The sequence below is a fragment of the Vipera ursinii genome (genome assembly GCF_947247035.1).
Source record: "Vipera ursinii genome assembly, chromosome: 7".
Lineage (NCBI taxonomy): Eukaryota > Metazoa > Chordata > Lepidosauria > Squamata > Viperidae > Vipera > Vipera ursinii.
The window spans coordinates 28,160,456-28,181,242 of record NC_139521.1 but is presented as its reverse complement, the minus strand read 5'-3'; the positions used below and the strand labels follow the sequence as shown (position 1 = coordinate 28,181,242).

General features: G+C 42.0%; 1 protein-coding gene across 1 annotated transcript in view; it reads right to left on the bottom strand.

Annotated features, from left to right (window-relative positions):
• Window positions 1-477: 477 nt before the first annotated feature.
• Window positions 478-20,787, bottom strand: part of WDR17 (WD repeat domain 17) — a gene marked incomplete at its 5' end in the record, with an annotated part of 122,707 nt that continues 102,397 nt past the window's right edge. Inside the window, 8 exons of the mRNA XM_083367342.1 lie at window positions 478-1,728; window positions 3,077-3,260; window positions 3,357-3,455; window positions 4,095-4,196; window positions 18,491-18,593; window positions 18,707-18,848; window positions 19,871-19,982; window positions 20,627-20,647. Of these exons, the coding sequence (XP_083223468.1) occupies window positions 1,609-1,728; window positions 3,077-3,260; window positions 3,357-3,455; window positions 4,095-4,196; window positions 18,491-18,593; window positions 18,707-18,848; window positions 19,871-19,982; window positions 20,627-20,647 (883 nt within the window). The 3' untranslated portion in view covers window positions 478-1,608. The remainder of the gene's footprint in view (window positions 1,729-3,076; window positions 3,261-3,356; window positions 3,456-4,094; window positions 4,197-18,490; window positions 18,594-18,706; window positions 18,849-19,870; window positions 19,983-20,626; window positions 20,648-20,787) is intronic.

Below are 20,787 nucleotides of genomic sequence, written 5' to 3'. Positions count from 1 at the left end.
TCTGCCATTATTATTTTATAAGTAATTCAAGGCAGTGAACAAACATAACATCCTTCCTCCTAGTTTCCTCACATCAATTCTGTGAAGTGGGTTGGACTGAGAGCGAGTGACTGGCCTAAAGTCACTCAGCTCGCTTTCATGGCTAAGACAGGATTAAAACTTGCATCTCCTGGTTTCTAGGCCAGCACCTTAACCACTACATCAAACTGGTTATCTGTATATAAAACAGAATATCATACTTTACAAAATGTTAAGGAACTAAGTTGAAAAAAGTAAAATTGCAAACTATATTTATTCTTCTAATATTATGCTTTTAATGGTTCCTTTATCTTAGCTAAAACTAAAAATACAGTGAAGCTAACTGTTTTCTGGAGATTACTCTTAAATTCCTACAAAGGAAATTCTAGAAACAAAAGGACAAACAAATCAAAGGTAGAAAAAAATATGTAGATAGCAAGAACCAGGGTTTGGTGAATGAAAAGTTTAATGATCTGAAAACATAACAAAACAAATTAACCATTGCATATCATTACTGTAATACATCTTTCTAATCTAGGGAATGCTCATGAAAGTCAAAGCTGTCACTGTGTTCAACACATAAGCTGAAAAGAAACACATCCAATCTGCAAAAAAGCACATTTATCTACTTGCTGTTAGGTGTCCTTCAGTATTCAATTTTAGGAAGGAACTTCACACACATCCATTATGGAAAAGCAACTGATCTTAGCAGAGATTGTGTTTCACCTTCACAGCCAGAATCCTTTTGGTAAGCTGCACTCTGATTCCCAATATCCTGATCATACGGGAAATGTAGAAGCTATATTTAAATAAGAGGTAGTGGTAATAACCTGAAACTTGATTATATATGTTCAGAAAAAAGACTTATTTAAAACAAACCTAATTTATTTATATGTTGGAACTTTAAATGCCATGTTTACAAACACCAAAACGAAAATAATTATTTCCTTGTAAATTTACATAGCATATTTTGGTACAATCAATAGTTTATTTAAAAGAGATGTATTGGAAAATAAATTTTAGAAATATGTTTAATCATGTAAAATAAAGGATGTCAAATGCAAATCTAGATATTCAAAATATATTTTAAAAACATTCTTATGCTGAGTATAAGCTAAGTATTCCAAAATACCTGCTAATTTACTATACAACTATTAGATTTACACACATTATTATTATAAATATGAAAACACAATCCATCACGTATCACAGCCACAAAATTTCTACTTGTTTCAATGGATCTTTTTTCCAAGACAGCACTTGTTAGGCTATGTCCTTAATTTCCACTAGGAGGAGACAAATACACAAACTTTATTTAAAATATGTTTCGTCTAAGGAATAATTCAATGCATAAATTGCTATTGCATGACCCAGCAATGTGCTTCACAAGAGTGTTCACAGATACCTAATTTTAATCTTCTAAAATCACATGGCTGCCAATGATATATGAAATTCTCTTTGGGTTATCAATTTCAATATAAAAATTAAATTTATAATTCACAAAGTTCATAAAACTGTTCAAGAAAGTATCAACCTCAAATCATTCCAGTAATAAAAGCAACTATCATTATTAATAGAAAGATTTCTTTATCAGAATGGGTTGAGCCGTATTCCTGTCCCCAGTGGAGAGAAAGGATTCACTTTTGCCCACATCAATGCATCGTTGAGTGAAATTGTTGATTTTCCGTCTTCAAGGAAATATACAGGACCCTAAACAATAAGACATAAACAAATTATACTTTTTTATTAAAAATACATTAAAATAAGTATATATGCACTTACACGTTTGGAAGAAATAATTATTAAAGCAAAAAAGTTTAGATAATAATTTATTGTTTTATGCCTGGAGACATGATAATTTATGCTAACATATATAGCTTTCCTTCTGTATTTATCATGCCTCAGTTTTGCTCCCATGAGCAGATTTTGAGTGAACAAGTGAAGAAGGAAGGAAAGAAAGCTGAGGAAATTTCATGAACCTTTGTTCATAGAATTGAAATTCTGTGTTTTCATTGTAATGAAACAAGGGGACAAGATATTTGTTCCCTGAAATCAAGTAAGAGAGAGATATTACTGCATTTATTCCCTTAATAACAATTGCCTTCAAATATAGAGTATTCCCCTTCTAGGATAATTTTTAACTTTTTCAAGAGAATCTTATAAAAATTATCTGTAATGTTTGAAGCAGGTAGGCAATTGACAGAACTCATCTAGATTTAAGGGGAAATATTGCAATGGCAATGACAGAGAAGATGCATTTCTTAGGTCCCACATTTTTTAACAGATGGCACCTGAAGAAACAGGTAAAGCTTAATAGTTGTCAACTATCAGCACCTTGAATTCCAATAAAAAAGTCACGGATAACCACTGCAGTTCACACAGCAGAGATGTTACATAGGCATAATAAGGTACACATCTCACTGCTCATCCTATCATATTCTGGGCCAACTATACCATCTAAGTGGCCTCCAAGGAAGCTCTATGCAGAGCACATTGCAGTGGTCCACGTGCAAGGTGATTAATTTGTGAGTGACTGAGTAAAGCCTAGGAAAAGGTAGAAATGCAAACAAGAAGTTTCCAGTCCACAACTGCCATCTGCTCAAAAAAATAAATAAAATGAAATAAAAAATCCAAACTGCATATCAGATCTGTCTGAGGAAACATACTGCTCAAAAAAATAAAGGGAACACTTAACACAATGTGCTGTATTTAATAGTAGGATGTCTTATCTTGTGTTCCCTTTATTTTTTTGAGCAGTATATATCCCTGCCAAGAACCAAAGCTGCTAAATCCCTGAAATCAAATTATTTATCCATGCACTGCTACTCAGTGTAAAGTTGTGCTTCAGCCTCTTCCTCATCTAGATCCAACTGTCTCCAGACACTAAAATACTACTACTTTGGATACTATCCTTGCAAGGGATTCGTAAATTGGAATAATATTCTGGGGAAGCACCAGTGTGTAAGCAAATTTCCATTTGTGTTACTGTTGGATATAACCAGAAATACTGATACTTGCAAGTTCTTAGAGAATGAAGTCCAGTTCTGTTATCCAATACCTGTATTTTTAATCCTGTCAAACAAGAGATGTGAACATCTGAATGACTAGGAAAGTTAGATCCAGAAACATAATTTGTTCCTATGGTTACTTGAAGAGGCTCTTCTTTAATTCGTGATAGCATTGTTGTATAAATCTGTTGTTGTAATTCAGATGGCGGTATCTGTAGTAATTCATCAGAAGACCTATAAAATGTAGGCATGCTAGTATTTGTAAGAATAAACAGTAATTTTCACAATTGAAAATAATATTCTAAAAATGCCATAAATTCAAACACTTACTTGTTTAATGGTTGGCTACAAGCTCTCCAAGCATCTAGTTCCTCAGAGAGTTGCTCAATTTTCAGGGGTACACATACTTCCCTTCTTTTTAAAAGCTGGCTGGAAAAAAATATAGAGTAACACAAGATAGTCCTGTATAGATTACACTCCATTCCATATGGATCAATATATTTTATTGATTTTATTGATCCATATTTTATATGGATAGTGATCCATGGGAAGCAATATATAGTTTATATGGATCAATACCTGTCATAGTCCAGACAGTTTAAATGTAAAATGTTTAGATCCTAAACTATGATGATTTTTGCCAATTCTTCCCAACAGAGTGACCTCAGGCTGTTCCTGGGATAAAGAAATTCTGATAATTCTGAAATTCCAAATTATATTGGAAAGTACAGAGTTGGAGAAGGTTTGTCTATGCTCTTGCTTCAATTTCTACCTGATGTAGAAGTGAGGGGTTTGATACCAATACAAATACAATTTAAAACAGCTGTGAACAACTATTGAACAAATGTCATTCTTGTAGTTAAACTGTATTTTCCATTAGGAAAACTAGATATATTTCAAAGGGAATTTAGACATTGATCAAATTACTAATGACAGTCACAAACTCTCCACAGAGATGTGAAAAATAAGCACATTCAGAATGACAGATTTTAGGGGGGAAAAGAAAAAGAAATACAACTCTCATAATTCCTAGAAAGATTTTCAATTAAGTTATTACAGAAGAATTACCTTGTATACTCATAAAGAGCTGGTACAATGCTGATATATTGTCTTCTAATAGCCAGTAAAGCCCCAACGTAGCCACTTAATATTAACAATTCATTTCTAAATCTGGAAAAAATATTTTCATTATTTTTCCTAATTAGTATTGCATACATGTATATGTCTTATTCACATTAGAAATATAAGAGATGTGCAAAACATTTAAACAAGATCTTTTAAAAGCAGACAAATGAGCAAAAGCAAATATGCCACAAAAGGAAGTCACTATAAAAAAAAGTTAAGCACATAGAAATAAATCTACTTAGGTGATTAGAATATATTTTGTTCCATTGAAAAAGAACAACCCCAAACTAACCTATTTTTATGCTACTTTAAGGACATCTTTTTAAATGCAGCTTTGACATTTCCATGTATTGGAGCTATTCTGAAATAATACCACTTTCCTAATTTCTTAGAATAATGCTTTTAGTAATCTCTCATGCCTGGTACAACCAAAATTTAGTAAATACAGTTCTCAAGGGTTGAGGACATAATTCAACATTATATTAACATCTTTATTATTTTGGGATTTCCCCATAAATCTACTTCTGTACGTTTCATGCTATTCCCAAAAGATAGCAATTGTCAAGTCCAGATCATATGATATATATGATATGATATATGATATATGATATATGACATGGAATAGAATAGAATAGAATAGAATAGAATAGAATAGAATAGAATAGAATAGAATAGAATAGAATAGAATAGGAATATAGAATATAGAATAGCATTCTTTATTGACCAAGTGTGGTTGAACGCACAAGGAAATTGTCTCTGGTGCATAAGCTCTCAGTGTACAGACAAGTAATAGTGATAAATCATGATCATAAACAACATAAAATACATTCATCATAAATCATAAAATACAACACTTAGTGATTGTCCTAGAATACTAGCTAAGCAAACATAAATCATACTAGGATACTAAAAACAATATAAATTGTAATATACAAGCAACAAAGTTATAGTCATAAGAAGATAAGAATAGGTAATAGGAAAGATGAGGAGAATCATAGTTATATAGATTTACTAAGTAGTTTGACTGTTGTAGGAATTAATTAAGCAAAGTGATGACATGGGGAAAAAACTGTCTTTATGTCAAGTTGTTCTGGTGTGCAATGCTCTACTGCATCAGGGAAGAAGTTGAAAGAGTTTATGTCCAGGATGTGAGGAGTCTGTAGATATTTTCACAGCCCTTTTTCTTGCTCGTGCAGTATACAGGTCCTCAATGGAAGGCAGGCTGGTAGCAATTGTTTTTTCTGCAGTTCTAACTATTCGTTGAAGTCTATGTCTATCTTGTTTGGTTGCAGATCCAAACCAGACAGTTATAGAGATACAAATGACAGACTCAATAATTCCTTTGTACAACTGTATCAGCAGTTCCTTGGGCAGTCTCTGCTTTCTGAGTTGGTGCAGGAAGAACAATCTTTGTTGTGCTTTTTTGTTGACATTTTTGATGTTAGGTGACCATTTTAAATCTTGAGATATTACAGAAGGCAGAAACTTGAAGGTCTCTACTGTTGATACTGTGTTTTCTAGTATTGTAAGAGGTTGCACAATAGTAGGGTTTTTCCTAAAATCTACTATCATTTCTACAGTTTTGAGTGTGTTTAGTTCAAGATTGTTCTGGCTGCTTCACAAGGCTAGTTGTTCAACCTCCTGTCTGTATCCAGATTCGTCATTGTCGCAAATGAGACCAATCACTGATGTATCATCTGCAAACTTCAGTACTTTAACAGAGGGATCTTTTGATATGCAGTCATTGGTATATAGAGAGAAATGGGGAGAACACATAGCCCTGGGGAGACCCCTGTGCTAATTGTACAGGTATCTGATGTGATTTTGCCTAGCTTCACTTGCTGCTTCCTGTCTATTAGAAAGCTCATGATCCACTTACAGGTGTGGTCAGGCACAGCTAGCTGATTTAGTTTAGTGAGAAAAATATCTGGAATGATGGTATTGAATGCCGTGCTGAAATCTATAAAAAGGATCATTGCATAGGTCTTTGGAGATTCAAGATATTGTAGGATGAAGTGCAGTGCCATATTAACAGCATCATCTGTTGATCTATTTGCCCGGTAGACAAATTGCAACAGATCTAACAGTGGATCCATGATGGTTTTCAGGTGGGCCAGCACTAACTTTTCAAATGGATGTCACAGCAACTGGTCTGTAGTCATTCAGCTCCTTGATGGAGTGTTTCTCCAGCACCAGGATGATAGTAGAGCATTTGAAGCAAGAAGGAACATAGCACATCTCTAGTGATTTATTAAAGATGTGAGTGAAGATGGGGGCTAATTGGTCAGCACAAGCTATCCAGCAAGGAGTTATCTTCTGGGCCTGGTACTTTTCCAGGCCTTTGTCTGTGAAATAGACCTTGCACATCACTTTCTGTGATCACCAGAGGTGGTGGGCCCAAAGGGATGGGGTCAGTTGTAGGAAGTTTGGCTGTTGTTGGTGTATCTGAGATGGAGATAGTGGTTTCCTCTCAAACCTACAGTAAAATACATTCAGGTCATCTGCCAGTTGTCCATTTCCTTTAGCATGGAGAGGAGGTTTGCTGTAACCAGTGATATTTTTGAGTTTTCCACATATTTCCTGGTTCATTTGTTGAGAACTGATTCCTTAGCTTTTCTGAGTAGCTTCTTTTTGCTGCTTTGATTTCCCTTGTTAATACATTTCTGCCCTAATTGTACAGCATTCTATCTTTCTTCCTGTAGGCTTCCTTTGGCATGATGTAGCTGCTTGAGTTTAGCTGTGAACCAAGGCTTATTGTTACTGTATTTTCACAAGTTTCTGGTTGGTACACATAGGTCTTCACAGAAACTAACATATGATGTTATAGTATTTGTGAGTTCATCCAAGTCTGCAGAGGTATGTTTGAAAACTTTCCAATCAGTGCAGTCAAAGGATGCCTGTAACTCCTCAGTCCAAGAATTCACGGATTTAAATTGTTGGTTTTGTGGTTTTAAGCCTTTGTCTATAAACAGGTACAAGGTGAATCATACATTGAGCAGAGTGTCCCACAGCTGCTCATGGTAAAGACCGATAAGCATTTTTTAATGTTGTGTAGCAGTGGTCTAAAGTATTCTTGCCTCTAGTGTGGGGGTGTCAAACTGCCGGCCCATAGGCCGGACGCATCGCGACAAAACCGTGCCCACCCCATTGCCGGCAATGGAGAAAAAGCTCCGATATGTCGCGCGACATCACATGACGTTGTGAGTTTGACATGCCTGCTCTAGTGAGATAGTTGACAGGCTGAAAGTATTTTGATAGCTCTTGGCTTAAGTTAGCATTGTTGAAATCTCCTAATACAATGAGGAGTGAATCAGGATATTTTCCTTCAGACCACATAAACTGGTCAGCTAGAGTTCGTAATGCATTCTTTATACAAACCTGTGGCTGAACATACACTGCAAATAGAATGAATGAGGAAAACTCACATGGAGAATAAAATGGTTTGCAATTGATGATTAAATGTCTCTAAGTCCACATCACAGAATTTCTTTAATGTAGTTACATTTTTGCACCATCGGTTGTTGATATAAAAGCAGAGACCCCCTCCCTTCTTTTTATTGGTGATGTTATCTGGGAAGAGTTCGACCCTGTGACTCCGGAAGATGTGGACAGGATCATGGGGAGGCTGAGCTCCACCACGTGTTTATTGGACCCGTGCCCCTCCTGGCTGGTGTATGCGGCTCAGAAGGGGACACAAGGCTGGCTCCAGGCAGTAATAACTGCTTCTTTGAGGGAGGGTAGCTTTCCTGCCGCCTTGAAGAAGGCAGTGGTGAGGCCCCTCCTCAAGAAGCCTGCCCTGGACCCAGCTATTTTGAACAACTACCATCCGGTCTCCAACCTTCGCTTTCTTGTGAAGGTTCTTGAGAGCGTGGTGGCGCATCAGCTCCCTCTGTTCCTGGAGGAAGTTGATTACCTGGACCCGTACCAATCGGGCTTTAGGCCCGGGTACAGCATGGAGACGGCATTGGTCGCGCTGGTGAATGATCTCTGGTGGGCTCGGGACAGGGGTTGTTCCTCTGCCCTAGTCCTATTAGATCTCTCAGCGGCTTTTGATACCATCAACCATGGTATCTTACTGCGGCGCCTCAGGGGGTTGGGAGTGGGTGGCACTGTCTTGCAGTGGTTCTCCTCCTACCTCCTGGGTCATTCGCACTCAGTGTTGGCAGGAGGGTAGAGGTCGGCCTTGAGGCCTCTCGTTTGTGGAGTTCCTCAGGGGTCGGTCCTCTCCTCCCTCCTGTTCAACATCTATATGAAGCCGCTGGGTGAGATCATTCGTGGTTTTGGACTGGGGTATCATCAGTATGCTGATGATACCCAGCTTTTTATCTCTACCCCAAACCACCACAGTGATGCCCTTGATGTGATGTCCCGTTGCCTGGAGGCGGTTCAGGTCTGGATGGGGAGGAACAGGCTTCCACTTAATCCCGACAAGACTGAGTGGTTGTACGTACCGGCATCTCGGGAAATTCAGTTCATTCCATCTTTAACTATGGGGGGTGAGGTGTTACCCCCCGTAGATAGGGCTCGCAACTTGGGTATCCTCCTTGACTCACAGCTCAGTTTGGAAGACCATGTAGGAGCTGTGGCCAGGGGGGCTTTTGCCCAGGTTCGCCTGGTGCGCCAGTTGCGGCCCTATCTGGACCGGGATGCCCTGTGTACAGTCACTCATGCGCTCGTGACCTCTCGGATAGACTACTGCAATGCTCTCTACATGGGGCTGCCCTTGAGGGCCACTCAGAGGCTTCAACTGGTGCAGAATGCGGCCGCGCAAGTTGTGATGGGGTTTTCCCGATACTCCCATGTAATTTTTTTTTTTGCGCATGCCCACGATGGCGGAGGTGCTGGGCTGAGCTCCGTGGAGCGTTTCCAGTTTTGGCGTCCTTACCGGTCCTTTGGGGTTCCTCCGAGCCCGCGGAGATGTTTTTCCTATTTGTTGTGGCTCGGAGAGTTGATTGAACCGAGAGAGAAGGAGAGTCGGCATGAGTTGGAGTTGCAGCCCTCCATTTTTCAACTAAGCTTCGGTGTCTTCATCTCGGAGGCCCTGGTGGAGTTGGGAGGAGCCGCGGCTTGGAGGGCTCCGAATGGTGGATCCTCGGGGCCGATAGAGCCGCGGCCTAGAGTGGCCTCCGATTTTCCTGTTTGCTTAGTAATGGTGGTTGACTCGGCCTCAGAATAGAACGGTGGAGTGATCGACTGCGAGCGGAATGGGGAGCGTTTTGCTGGCTCGTGGCCCCTGTGCGGTCTGTGGAGGTCTGTTTGAAGTCACTCTTGTTTGCTCTCGACCGAGGAGGCCTGCGGCTGGCGTGGGACTGCCTGACTTCTGGTGCTGTGTGTGGCTGGCTGGGCGACGGGCTTTTTGCCTCCGGCTTTCAGCCCCTTGCATCGGGGTCCATCGATCTTCTATCCTGCGTCTCCTGCTCTCCCCGCTTTGCGTTTCCCGCCTTGAGAGGAACTCTGCTCTCCAACTTAACTATGGTTATCCTCAGGTTAATCCTGATAACTGCTGCTCTCCTTTTTCTCTCTCTATGGTCCCCACTGAAGCAAGGTCTTGGACGAGCCTCTGTGAGAGGGCGGCTCGTATATGTTATCATCGATACCAACCAATTACCATCTGCTGCCTCCCTAGAGGTGAGAGATCTAGGGAGGTATGCCCTTTTGAGTTGGCAATTGTCCATCCCATCGTAGATCTGGGCCCTTCGTGAGAGGGAGGTGCCTGTTCTATCCTGGAGTCATCTGACTGGTACCCAGCTCAGTGGCAGGGAGCTGGTGAATTGGACATTTTTGACTTTCAGCTTCCCAACTTTTGACTGATGGACTGCCTGACTGGACTCCCCCGGACTAATGGTTTTATCTTACTCCAGCACAGCCTTATTGGCGCTCAGGGGTGCCCCCCTCTCCTGGGTGCGACCCGCCTGCTTTTCCATCGTGCCTCCTGATGACGGACCCAATTATTGGGACCCCGAGAGATGGCTGGGCAGGGACAGGAGCCTCTCTTCCAAATTTAATAAGAGGCCCCTGGTGTGTTTTTTAGCTAAATGTTTTGAGGGGTTAGGGAGGGGGGTGGGCTCATCGGCTCGGTTGGAAACTAGGGGGGTTCCACCAAACGTTTCTCAGACCAGGTCAGGGACTGATCGCGCCGTGGTGGGGGCTGGGCTGGGGGTTTACGGGGCCCCGGAGCAGGGTGTGGGATTATCTATTCCCACGGCGGTTGGGAATGGCCGCAGGTGTAGGAACAGAGGGCCACATCAATACCCGGGGGTGCGTCCCCGCTGTCTTCAAGCGGTGATGCGCTCCGACCCTCTGATTTCAGCACGTGGTACCGGGAGCGAGGATGAGCAGCCACCTGAGCTCAGGCTCGTGTATTTTAATGCCAGGTCTGTAATGAATAAAGCACCTCTCATTCACGATCTGATTGAGGAGGAGCATGCGGACCTGGCTTGCATTACGGAGACCTGGTTGGGCCCAGAGGGCGGGGTCCCCCTGGTTGATCTTAGCCCATCAGGTTTCCGGGTGCTGCACCAGCCTAGGGCTCAAGGTAGGGGCGGTGGAGTGGCAGTTGTTGTGAGGGAGACCTTATGTCCGTGGGAGGCCACCATAGTCCAGATAGCCGGGTGTGAGTCCCTCCTCCTGAGATGTGGTCCCAGAGCTCAGTTGGGCTTGCTGTTGGTGTATATTTCACCTAGACACGTGGCAGCAGCCCTGCCTGAGCTTCTCGATATCCTCTCAGGGTTGGTGGTTGAGTTCCCCAAACTTATAGTTTTGGGTGACTTCAACCTACCATCCCTGGGGGGATCATCTGAGTTAGCTCGGGAGTTCATGGCTTCCATGACGGCCATGGACCTGAAGCAGGTTATTCTGGGCCCAACTCACGGAGGGGGTCACACGCTCGATCTGGTTTTTCTATCTGGACGGTGGTTAGATGATCTTGGGGGGGTTCCCCAATTAATTTACCCCTGTCATGGACCGATCATCATCTCCTGCGGATGGTCTTCCGTTTTGCCACTCCCTGTCGTGGGGTTGCTGAGCCAACAAGATGGTTCCGCCCTAGGCGCCTTATGGACCCTGAGCGGTTCCAAACGGCGCTTGGGCCCCCACCTGCCTCCTTTGCTCACAGCTCGGTCGATGCCCTGGTGGAAGCCTGGGAAAGGGCAGCCACAGAGGCACTCGACTAAGTTGTACCCATGCGGCCCTTGACCCGACGCAGATCCCAACGGGCCCCATGGTTTTCCATGGAGCTCCGCGAGATGAAGCGTCGGAGACGGGGCCTAGAGAGCTGTTGGAGGTCCAGCCGATCCGAATCCGACCGGTTACGACTAAGGTCGTTTACGAGAACTTATCTCGCAGCATTGAGGGTGGCTAGGTCTAACCACTTTGCCACCCTCATTGCGTCCGCAGAGAATCGCCCGGCCGCCCTGTTTAGGGTGACTCGCTCTCTCCTTAATCAGGAGGTGAGGGAGGAACCCTTGCAGGGTCGAGCCGAGGAGTTTAGTCGATTTCTGTCGGACAAAATCGCTCGGATCCGGACCGGTTTGGACTCCGACTGGGCAGAGTCTGTCGAAGAGGATACGGGCGGTCTTGTCGATTTAATCTGGGAAGAGTTCGATCCTGTTACCCCTGAAGAAGTGGACAAGATCATGGGGAAGCTGAGCTCCACCACGTGTTTGTTGGACCCGTGCCCCTCCTGGCTGACTTATGCAGCCCGGGATGGGACACGAGGCTGGCTCCAGGCAGTGATTACTGCTTCTTTGAGTCAGGGTAGTTTTCCCGCCGCCTTGAAGGAGGCGGTGGTGAGACCCCTCCTCAAGAAGCCGGCCTTGGACCCAGCAATTTTAAACAACTATCGTCCGGTCTCCAACCTTCGGTTTTTGGCGAAGGTTGTTGAGAGCGTGGTGGCGCATCAGCTCCCTTTGTTCTTGGAGGAAGCTGACTACCTAGACCCGTACCAATCGGGTTTCAGGCCCGGGTACAGCACGGAGACGGCATTGGTCGCGCTGGTGAATGATCTCTGGCGGGCTCGGGACAGGGGTTGTTCCTCTGTCCTAGTCCTTTTAGACCTCTCAGCGGCTTTTGATACCATCGACCATGGTATCCTGCTGCGACGTCTCAGGGGGCTAGGAGTGGGAGGCACGGTTCTCCAGTGGTTCTCCTCTTACCTCCTGGGACGTTCGCAGTCGGTGTTGGCAGGGGGGCAGAGATCGACCCTGAGACCTCTCATTTGTGGAGTTCCTCAGGGATCGGTTCTCTCGCCTCTCCTGTTCAACATCTATATGAAGCCGCTGGGTGAGATCATTCGTGGTTTTGGAGTTAGGTATCACCAATATGCTGATGATACCCAACTTTTTATTTCCACCCCAAACCACCCCAGCGATGCCCTCGACGTGATGTCCCGTTGCCTGGAGGCGGTCCGGGTCTGGATGGGGAGGAACAGGCTTCGACTCAACCCTGACAAGACTGAGTGGCTGTTCGTGCCGGCATCCCGGGAAATTCCGATTATCCCATCATTGGCCATGGGGGGTGAGCTATTACCCCCCGTAGATAGGGCTCGCAACTTGGGGGTCCTTCTAGATTCACAGCTCTCTTTGGAAGAGCATATTGGAGCTGTGACTAGGGGGGCCTTTGCCCAGGTTCGCCTGGTGCGCCAGTTGCGGCCCTATCTAGACCGGGATGCCTTGCGCACAGTCACTCATGCGCTCGTGACCTCTCGTCTAGACTACTGTAATGCTCTCTACATGGAGCTGCCCTTGAGGTCCACCCGGAGACTCCAGCTGGTGCAGAATGCATCCGCGCGAGTTGTCTTGGGAGTTTCCCGATACTCCCATGTTACACCTCTGCTCCGCGAGCTGCATTGGCTACCGGTTGCTCTCCGGGTGAGGTTCAAGGTGTTAGTTATGACGTACAAAGCCCTTCATGGCATGGGTCCGGATTACCTACGGCAACACCTGCGACCGGCGTCAACGTCCCTCCGTCCAGTGTGCTCCCACAGAGAGGGCCTCCTCAGGGTGCCGCCGATCAAAGAATGCCGATTGGCGACCCCCAGGGGGAGAGCGTTCTCTGTGGGCGCGCCAGACCTTTGGAACAGCTTACCGGTTGAGCTCCGGACGGCCCCCGACCTTCGCTCCTTCCGGCGCGATCTTAAAACATTCTTTTTCGAAAAAGCTGGCCTGGTCTGACGGGGTGGGGTTGGGTTTTTTAAAATTAGTTTTTAACTTAATATGTATTGATTTTATGGGCATGATGTTTAATTGGTTTTTAATGGTTTTTTAATTTTTGTATCTGATTTTTATTGTGTATTGCCCTGTTCACCGCCCTGAGTCCTTCGGGAGAAGGGCGGTATAGAAATCAAATTATTAAATTAAATTAAATTAATACCTCTCCTCCACGAGTTGCAATTGCCTTCTGGGTGAGATTCAAGGTGCTGGTGATGACCTATAAAGCCCTAAATGGCATGGGTCCGGACTACTTACAGGAGCACCTGCTGCTGGCATCAACTTCCCTTCGTCCTGTGTGCTCCCACAGAGAAGGCCTCCTCAGGGTGCCGTCGGTCAGGGATTGCCGGCTGGAGGCCCCCAGGGGGAGAGCATTCTCTGTGGGTGCGCCAGCCCTTTGGAATCAACTGCTTGTTCAGCTCCGGACGGCTCCCGACCTTCGCTCTTTCCATCGTGACCTGAAGACTTGGTTGTTTGAACAGGCCGGCCTGGACTAAGGGTTTGGGTTTATTTTAACTATTTATTGTTAGGGCTAATTAATTTAATTTTTTTTAACTTTTGTATGTTGCATTTTATTGCCCTGTACACCGCCCTGAGTCCTTTGGGAGGAGGACGGTATAGAAATTTAATAAAATAAAATTATTAAATAAATATTGGATATTTCTGCAATTCTGTCTGCCCTCTGTATCTGAAACCCTGGGATTTGCAAGCCGTAACCATCAATTGATTCATTTAGCCAGATTTCAGTGAAGCAGATTGCTGCTGAGTTGTAAAAATCAAAGTTGCATCTGTTTAAAAGAAGTATTTCATCCACCTTATTAGTGAATGAATGAAGATTAGTCAGAAAGGGTTAAGGAAGAGGAGTTTTTGTTCTATTTTTCCTTAGTCTATTCAAAATTCCCACTCTCTTTTACCTCTTATGGGTCAGTGATCTCTCTTTTTTTTTTTGCATCATCAGCAAAGAAAAAGCAAATGTCCTTTCTTCTAGAGACTTGAAATATAATTCATTGGAATCAATTTTAGATTTAAATCTGATATAACTTTAATATTTTTAAGGACTTTGCAACTATTGCTAAAGCATTATTGAAGGTTCTAATTCTTTAGTTCATGATTGGTAAATTCTATTAGCATCTGAGATGTTTGACATGTTTTATACTTTTTTTGCTGCATGCCACACTTCTTATGAGATAGGCAGCCATATATATACATTTGATAGATAAGTGTGTGTGTGTGTGTGTGTGTGTGTGTGACAGAAAGAGAAAGAGAAAGTGAGTTTAAGTTCTATTGTAATTTCCATTAGATAAGAACTTGGCTCAGGTACCTTTGAATTGGCCAGGGCACTTGGTCCACACTGTGCTGTCAAACACATTTATATTGAAAATATTTCCATTGTTGTGAACTAGGAATCCATATTGACTTTGAAGGTGGAAAAAATCCTTAATGTTGTTATTATATATTAATTGATTTAAAATCACTATCCTGGCTTCCTCCCATATCTTTGAATAAAACATTTACCACCTATTTTTTAGCAAAGAGTTATATATTCACGAGTTTCAATATTAAAGTCCAATCTACACTATAATAAATCCCAAAGATTTCTCACAGCACGCTATCCAGGAAATAAAATACTTACATGTTGATCCAAGAAATTGCCAGGAATGTAAGAGGATCCTAAGAGAATTGTATTATAACAATTTTTCATTCTACTTTTGGTTTTGTTAAAATATAAGACCAATAACATTTTTGCAAGTTCAGTAAATTAAAGCCACCATTATTACTTCAACTATTAGGCAATGGCTTTTGGAAATGTATAACTGGTTTGGGAAAGACAATTTTTTGAACTAATTGGAAAATAAAGCAATATGTTTTTTTTTTGATATAGAGTTTACATTATTTTACAACAGAGTAGTATTTTTAGTTTTTTAAAACTTTTCTATTTGATAACAATTTATATCAGATATCTTTTGTAAACCAGTGATTTCTGTATGAGATAGGCATGTTTTGTATTACTACCTGGATTTTTTCCCTTTTCTATTTCTTGGTCCTGTTTAGGGTTTTTTGTGTAATTTATTAATTTTCTTTAGTATTGCATTGTTTATTTTTTGCATCTTAATACTGTTTATTTGCTGTTCCTTGTGTGTCCGATCACACTTGGCCAATAAAGAATTCTGTTCTGTTCTGTTCTATTCTATTCTATTCTGTTCTATTCTAGAGTTGGGAGAAAAAATATTAAAAAGGGGAACTACAGTATTCTGTGTTACTGAGATTAAGGAGGATTAAGAGGTCATTCATAATTATTTCTTAAAAATTTGGTTACATTATTTTTCCATTTTTCAGTGTCAGTTTCCATAGGAATCACAAAAACATGTATTGGTTATACAGTATATGCCAGAAGTGTTAACAACACTGAAAGTAAAGTTTGAAAACATACAGAACTGCACATATATGTTTAACAAGGTCATTCTTTCTCTTTATCACATGGTGCCATAAAATTAATCTAATCATTTCATTCTTCTGGAGCTGATATTAATCACTATATAGTTTAATTTAATTTAATTTATTAATATTTCTATACCGCCCTTCTCCCGAAGGACTCAGGGCGGTGTACAGGGCAAGAATAAAATACAAAATTACAAAAGTTAAAAGTAATTAAATACATGCCCGTTAAAAGAACAATTAATACATAATAAATAACCCCAATAAAATAATAATAAACCCCCCCAATCCCCCCTCAGGCCAGGCCGGCTTGTTCGAACAAGTATGTTTTTAGGTCGCGGCGGAAGGAGCGGAGATCGGGCGCCGTCCGGAGCTCAACTAGTAGCTGGTTCCATAATTCTGGGGCGCCCACAGAGAAAGATCTCCCCCTGGGGGCCACCAATCTACATTCTCTGACCGGTGGCACCCTGAGGAGGCCCTCTCTGTGGGAACGCACAGGGCGGAGGGAGATTGATGTCGGCAGCAGGTGTTCCCTAAGGTACTCCGGACCCCTGCCATGTAGGGCTTTTAAACACCATTACTAGTACCTTGAATCTCACCCAGAAGACAACTGGCAACCAATGCAGCTCACGGAGCAGAGGTGTAACGTGGGAGTATCGGGAGACTCCCAACACAACTCTCGCGGCTGCATTCTGTACCAGTTGGAGCCTCCGGGTGGTCCTCAAGGGAAGCCCCATGTAGAGAGCGTTGCAGTAGTCCAGACGAGAGGTCACGAGCGCATGAGTTCATAAATCATCCCGGCTTAGATAGGGCCGCAACTGGCGCACCAGGCGAACCTGGGCGAAAGCCCCCCTAGTCACAGCCACCATGTGATCTTCCAAGGTGAGCCGTGAATCTAGGAGGACTCCCAAGTTGCGAGCCCTATCTACGGGGGGTAATAATTCACCCCCCATAGAAAGAGATGGAATATCCGAATAGACCCGGGATGAAGGTATGCAAAGCCACTCGGTCTTGTCGGGGTTGAGTTGAAGTCTGTTCCTCCCCATCCAGACCCGAACCGCCTCCAGGCAATGGGACATCACGTTGAGGGCATCACTGGGGTGGTTTGGGGTCGAAAGAAAAAGCTGGGTATCATCAGCATACTGATGATACCCAACTCCAAAGCCACGAATGATCTCACCCAGCGGTTTCATGCAGATGTTGAACAGGAGAGGCGAGAGGACCGACCCCTGAGGAACTCCACAAACGAGAGACCTCGCGGTCGACCTCTGCCCTCCTGTCAACACCGACTGCGAGCGTCCCTGGAGATAGGAGGAGAACCACTGTAAGACCATGCCTCCCACTCCCAATCCCCTGAGACGCCGCAGCAGGATACCATGGTCGATGGTATCGAAAGCCGCTGAGAGGTCTAATAGGACTAGAACAGAGGAATGACCCCTGTCCCGAGCCCTCCAGAGATCATTCACCAGCGCGACCAATGCCGTCTCCATGCTGTGCCCGGGCCTGAAACCCGATTGGTACGGGTCTAGATAATCCGCTTCATCCAGGACCAAAGGGAGCTGATGCGCCACCACACTCTCAACAACCTTCGCAAGAAAGCGAAGGTTGGAGACCGGACGAAAGTTGTTCAATACAGCTGGTTCCAAGGCAGGCTTCTTGAGGAGAGGCCTCACCACCGCCTCTTTCAAGACGGCAGGGAAGCTACCCTCACTCAAAGAAGCTGATATAACTGCTTGGAACCAGCTGCGTGTCCTCTCCCGGGCTGCATAAACCAGCCAGGAAGGGCATGGGTCCAATAAACATGTGGTGGAGCTCAGTCTCCCCATAATCCTGTCCACTTCCTCCGGAGTCACAGAATCAAACTCCTCCCAGGTGATATCGACAAGACCGCCCGTGTCCTGATTGCTATTCTAGTATTCTTTCATCAGGTAAAGGGGAAATTCAGTTAGCTTTCCTTAAAACCATGTCTCCAGGTTATATGCAGTATTCACTGTAGAAAACATGGTTGGTACCTGTATCTGCTTGTAGTAATGGAACTGTAATTCTAAACAGTTGGAGGGTACTGAGTTTAAGATAACTTTACTATTGTACTACCATAGACAACACCCCTTATAAAGCTTGTCAAAAAATGGATTTTCTTTCCAGATTTTCTCAAAGCAGCAAAATGAATATATTATAAAATTCAGATAAATTGTTTTAAAGAAGTGCTTGTTCTAATTGAATGTTATTTTTATTTTGATTAGTAATCTAAGGTTATCCTTTTTCATATCAAAATATAAAACTATTCTTGTTCATAGTATAACATTGCTAAAATAAAGTATGAATAAAAAAACAATTCCACCTGTTTATAATACAAGGCTTATGTGGAAAAGGAAATCTCCAAAGAAGTATTTTTTGTTACTTTAAAGTATAACCAATTTTACTGCTGCATTAGCTTTCACTGATTCTGTCTACTTTGTCAGATTAATGGAATAGGTTCTTGTGTGAGAGACACTAATACAGAGGAGAAAAGGTAAGGAAAGGAGTGATGAAAATAAATATTACGCTTTTAAGGCCTGGGAGACTATAAAAATGATTAGATAAAGTTCACAAATGATGTAGAATGTTTGTATATTTGTCAATCCTGTCAAGCAAAATCAAGGAATAAATTTGAAAAGTTAAGACTCATTTTCCCAATTTTAGTATTAAAATACTTACTTACTACATTTATGCAGCAACAATTTTTCTGTGCGTATATAGCTGAGAAGATCCAAAAAAGGATACACTGCATCAAGTGTCCAATCTGAACTACTAATTTGTTCTGTTAAATAGCAGTAGGAAAGAAAAATTGACTAAGAAGTTGAACAGAAGAACAGATAAAGAAAACACATTAGTATTTTTTAAAAAATGGTTCAGAATTATTTCAAGGCTTACCTTTGACATACTGAATTCCTATAGGAAGTGCCTTTTCTGATTCTGCAGTTAACAAATAATATTTTGTTGACTCAAATATATTTCCATCTTTCTGAGCTTTCTCTGCTAATTGCATACATTCTTCTACATCTGGTAATCTGCACTGAAAATGAAAGTGGATAGAAACAAACAAATTAATGTAATTATCAGCAGAGAAGGGTATAAAACTGTTTATGTTCACAAAGTAAGTCTGATATAGTTGAAATGAAGTGCAGAGCTTTCTTGCAACTCTATTTTCCTTCTCTAACCTGTAGCATAGGGGCACAAGAGCATATGGGCAGACCATGCAGAGGAGCAAGGTGTGGCTGCAATGCTCATATCTTCAGCCACTATTGTACCTCTGTGCTTGTGTAATTTGTATGCTAACAAAACATTAATAGGGCTTTGGGGACATAACCCTCAGAACCGTGCCATAGCTCCTATACAAAGATCTTTGTGTGTGTGTGTGTGTGTGTGTGTGTGTGAGAGAGAGAGAGAGAGAGAGAGAGAGAGAGAGAGAGAGAGAACATTATCTCCACAACTGCTTAGTGCCACCTTAAATCAGACATTTTCCCAATCCACACTTCAAATGGGATTTTACTACTCTCATGTTTGCCTTTGCTGGCCAAACCTCTGATGAAATCATTTTTCAAGCTCAGAAGAGGATGTACTGTAGCCTCTTTAAAGAAGTTACTGATGTATATAGCGTGTATGCACACATGCACCCTTAATCGCCTCTTATCCTTCGAATTCAGGCCAGTGTGCAATCTTAATGACCTTGTTTTCTATAATACCACCTTGCACTGCATCTATGCTTATGTACTTGTGTTAGAAGAGACAACATTGTTATTATGTGCAGTCACTCTTTTTCAAGTGGGGATTGTTCCTGAGTTTAATTGAACTAAATGTATTATGTGCATAGAATACATTATATTATATTATGTGTTGAGAGAAGTAATCTGTTTAATATCATATGTAAACTTGCATATATACTTTTCACAGTAATATAGTAAACTTAAAATTCTAATGGTCAATTCTCTGTAATAGAAGGAATCTTCTAATAAACATAACTAGGAATTAATGAGCATAAAACCTCTTCTGCTACTCACATAAATGGCTAAGAGACAGTTGGCCCCTCAAGTGTACCTTTTCATGTAGGTCATTTATCTCTGTTGTGCATCCAGGATAAAAAGCACACAGTTTTATTAATTGTAATTCGTTATCAGGAATCATCATGAGAAGATCTCCTGCTAAATCCCTATGGAACAAATAAAGTGACATTATAACAAAAGCCCTGAAATTGCTTGACGTTTATATTTCTGTTTTTTTCTCTCATTCAATTGTGTCTAATTCTTGGAGATTGTCTGGTCAAGTCCCTGCAGTTTTGTTGGCAAGCATTTTCAGAACTGTTTTGTGACGGGCTCAAGATAACCTAGCTAGAGTGGGGCCCAAGGTGGCACTTTAATTCACAGTGTCTCAGTTTCTAGCCTGATGCCTTAACCACTACACCAAAATGGCTCTCTCTACCTCCGTATACCACACACACATACATAATTACTATGTAAGTCCTCAATTCTAGGTTTGACATGTTTACAGTGCAAGAGTATTTTTAATTATAGTAGTTTTATGCTATAAAAATTGCAATGATTAAACTGTATAAATATTAATGATGTCCCTTCTGGGTAATGGTATGTTTTAGGGGATTTGTCTTTAGTCTTCTCACAGTTAATGCTCTTGGAATCCATATGATGTCTATTAAAACTTTACCAAGTAATCTATTATACATTTCATACCAATAATATTTTATTCAAGTTGAAAAATCAATATCATCTAATGGATTTACTGTTATTTTTAATGTAATTAAAAGACATTAAAATATTTATCTATAGAAACAAAAGGTACCTGTATCCAAGTGGTGGAAAGCTATAATAAAGATACTGAAGTTATAATATACAACATAGTGCTAAATATTAACATCAACATCCACTCAGTTAAATTTCAGTTCAGTGTTAATTTTCTATTTCTCATAAATAAGGAGAAAAATCAACAGATTTCCCAACTCA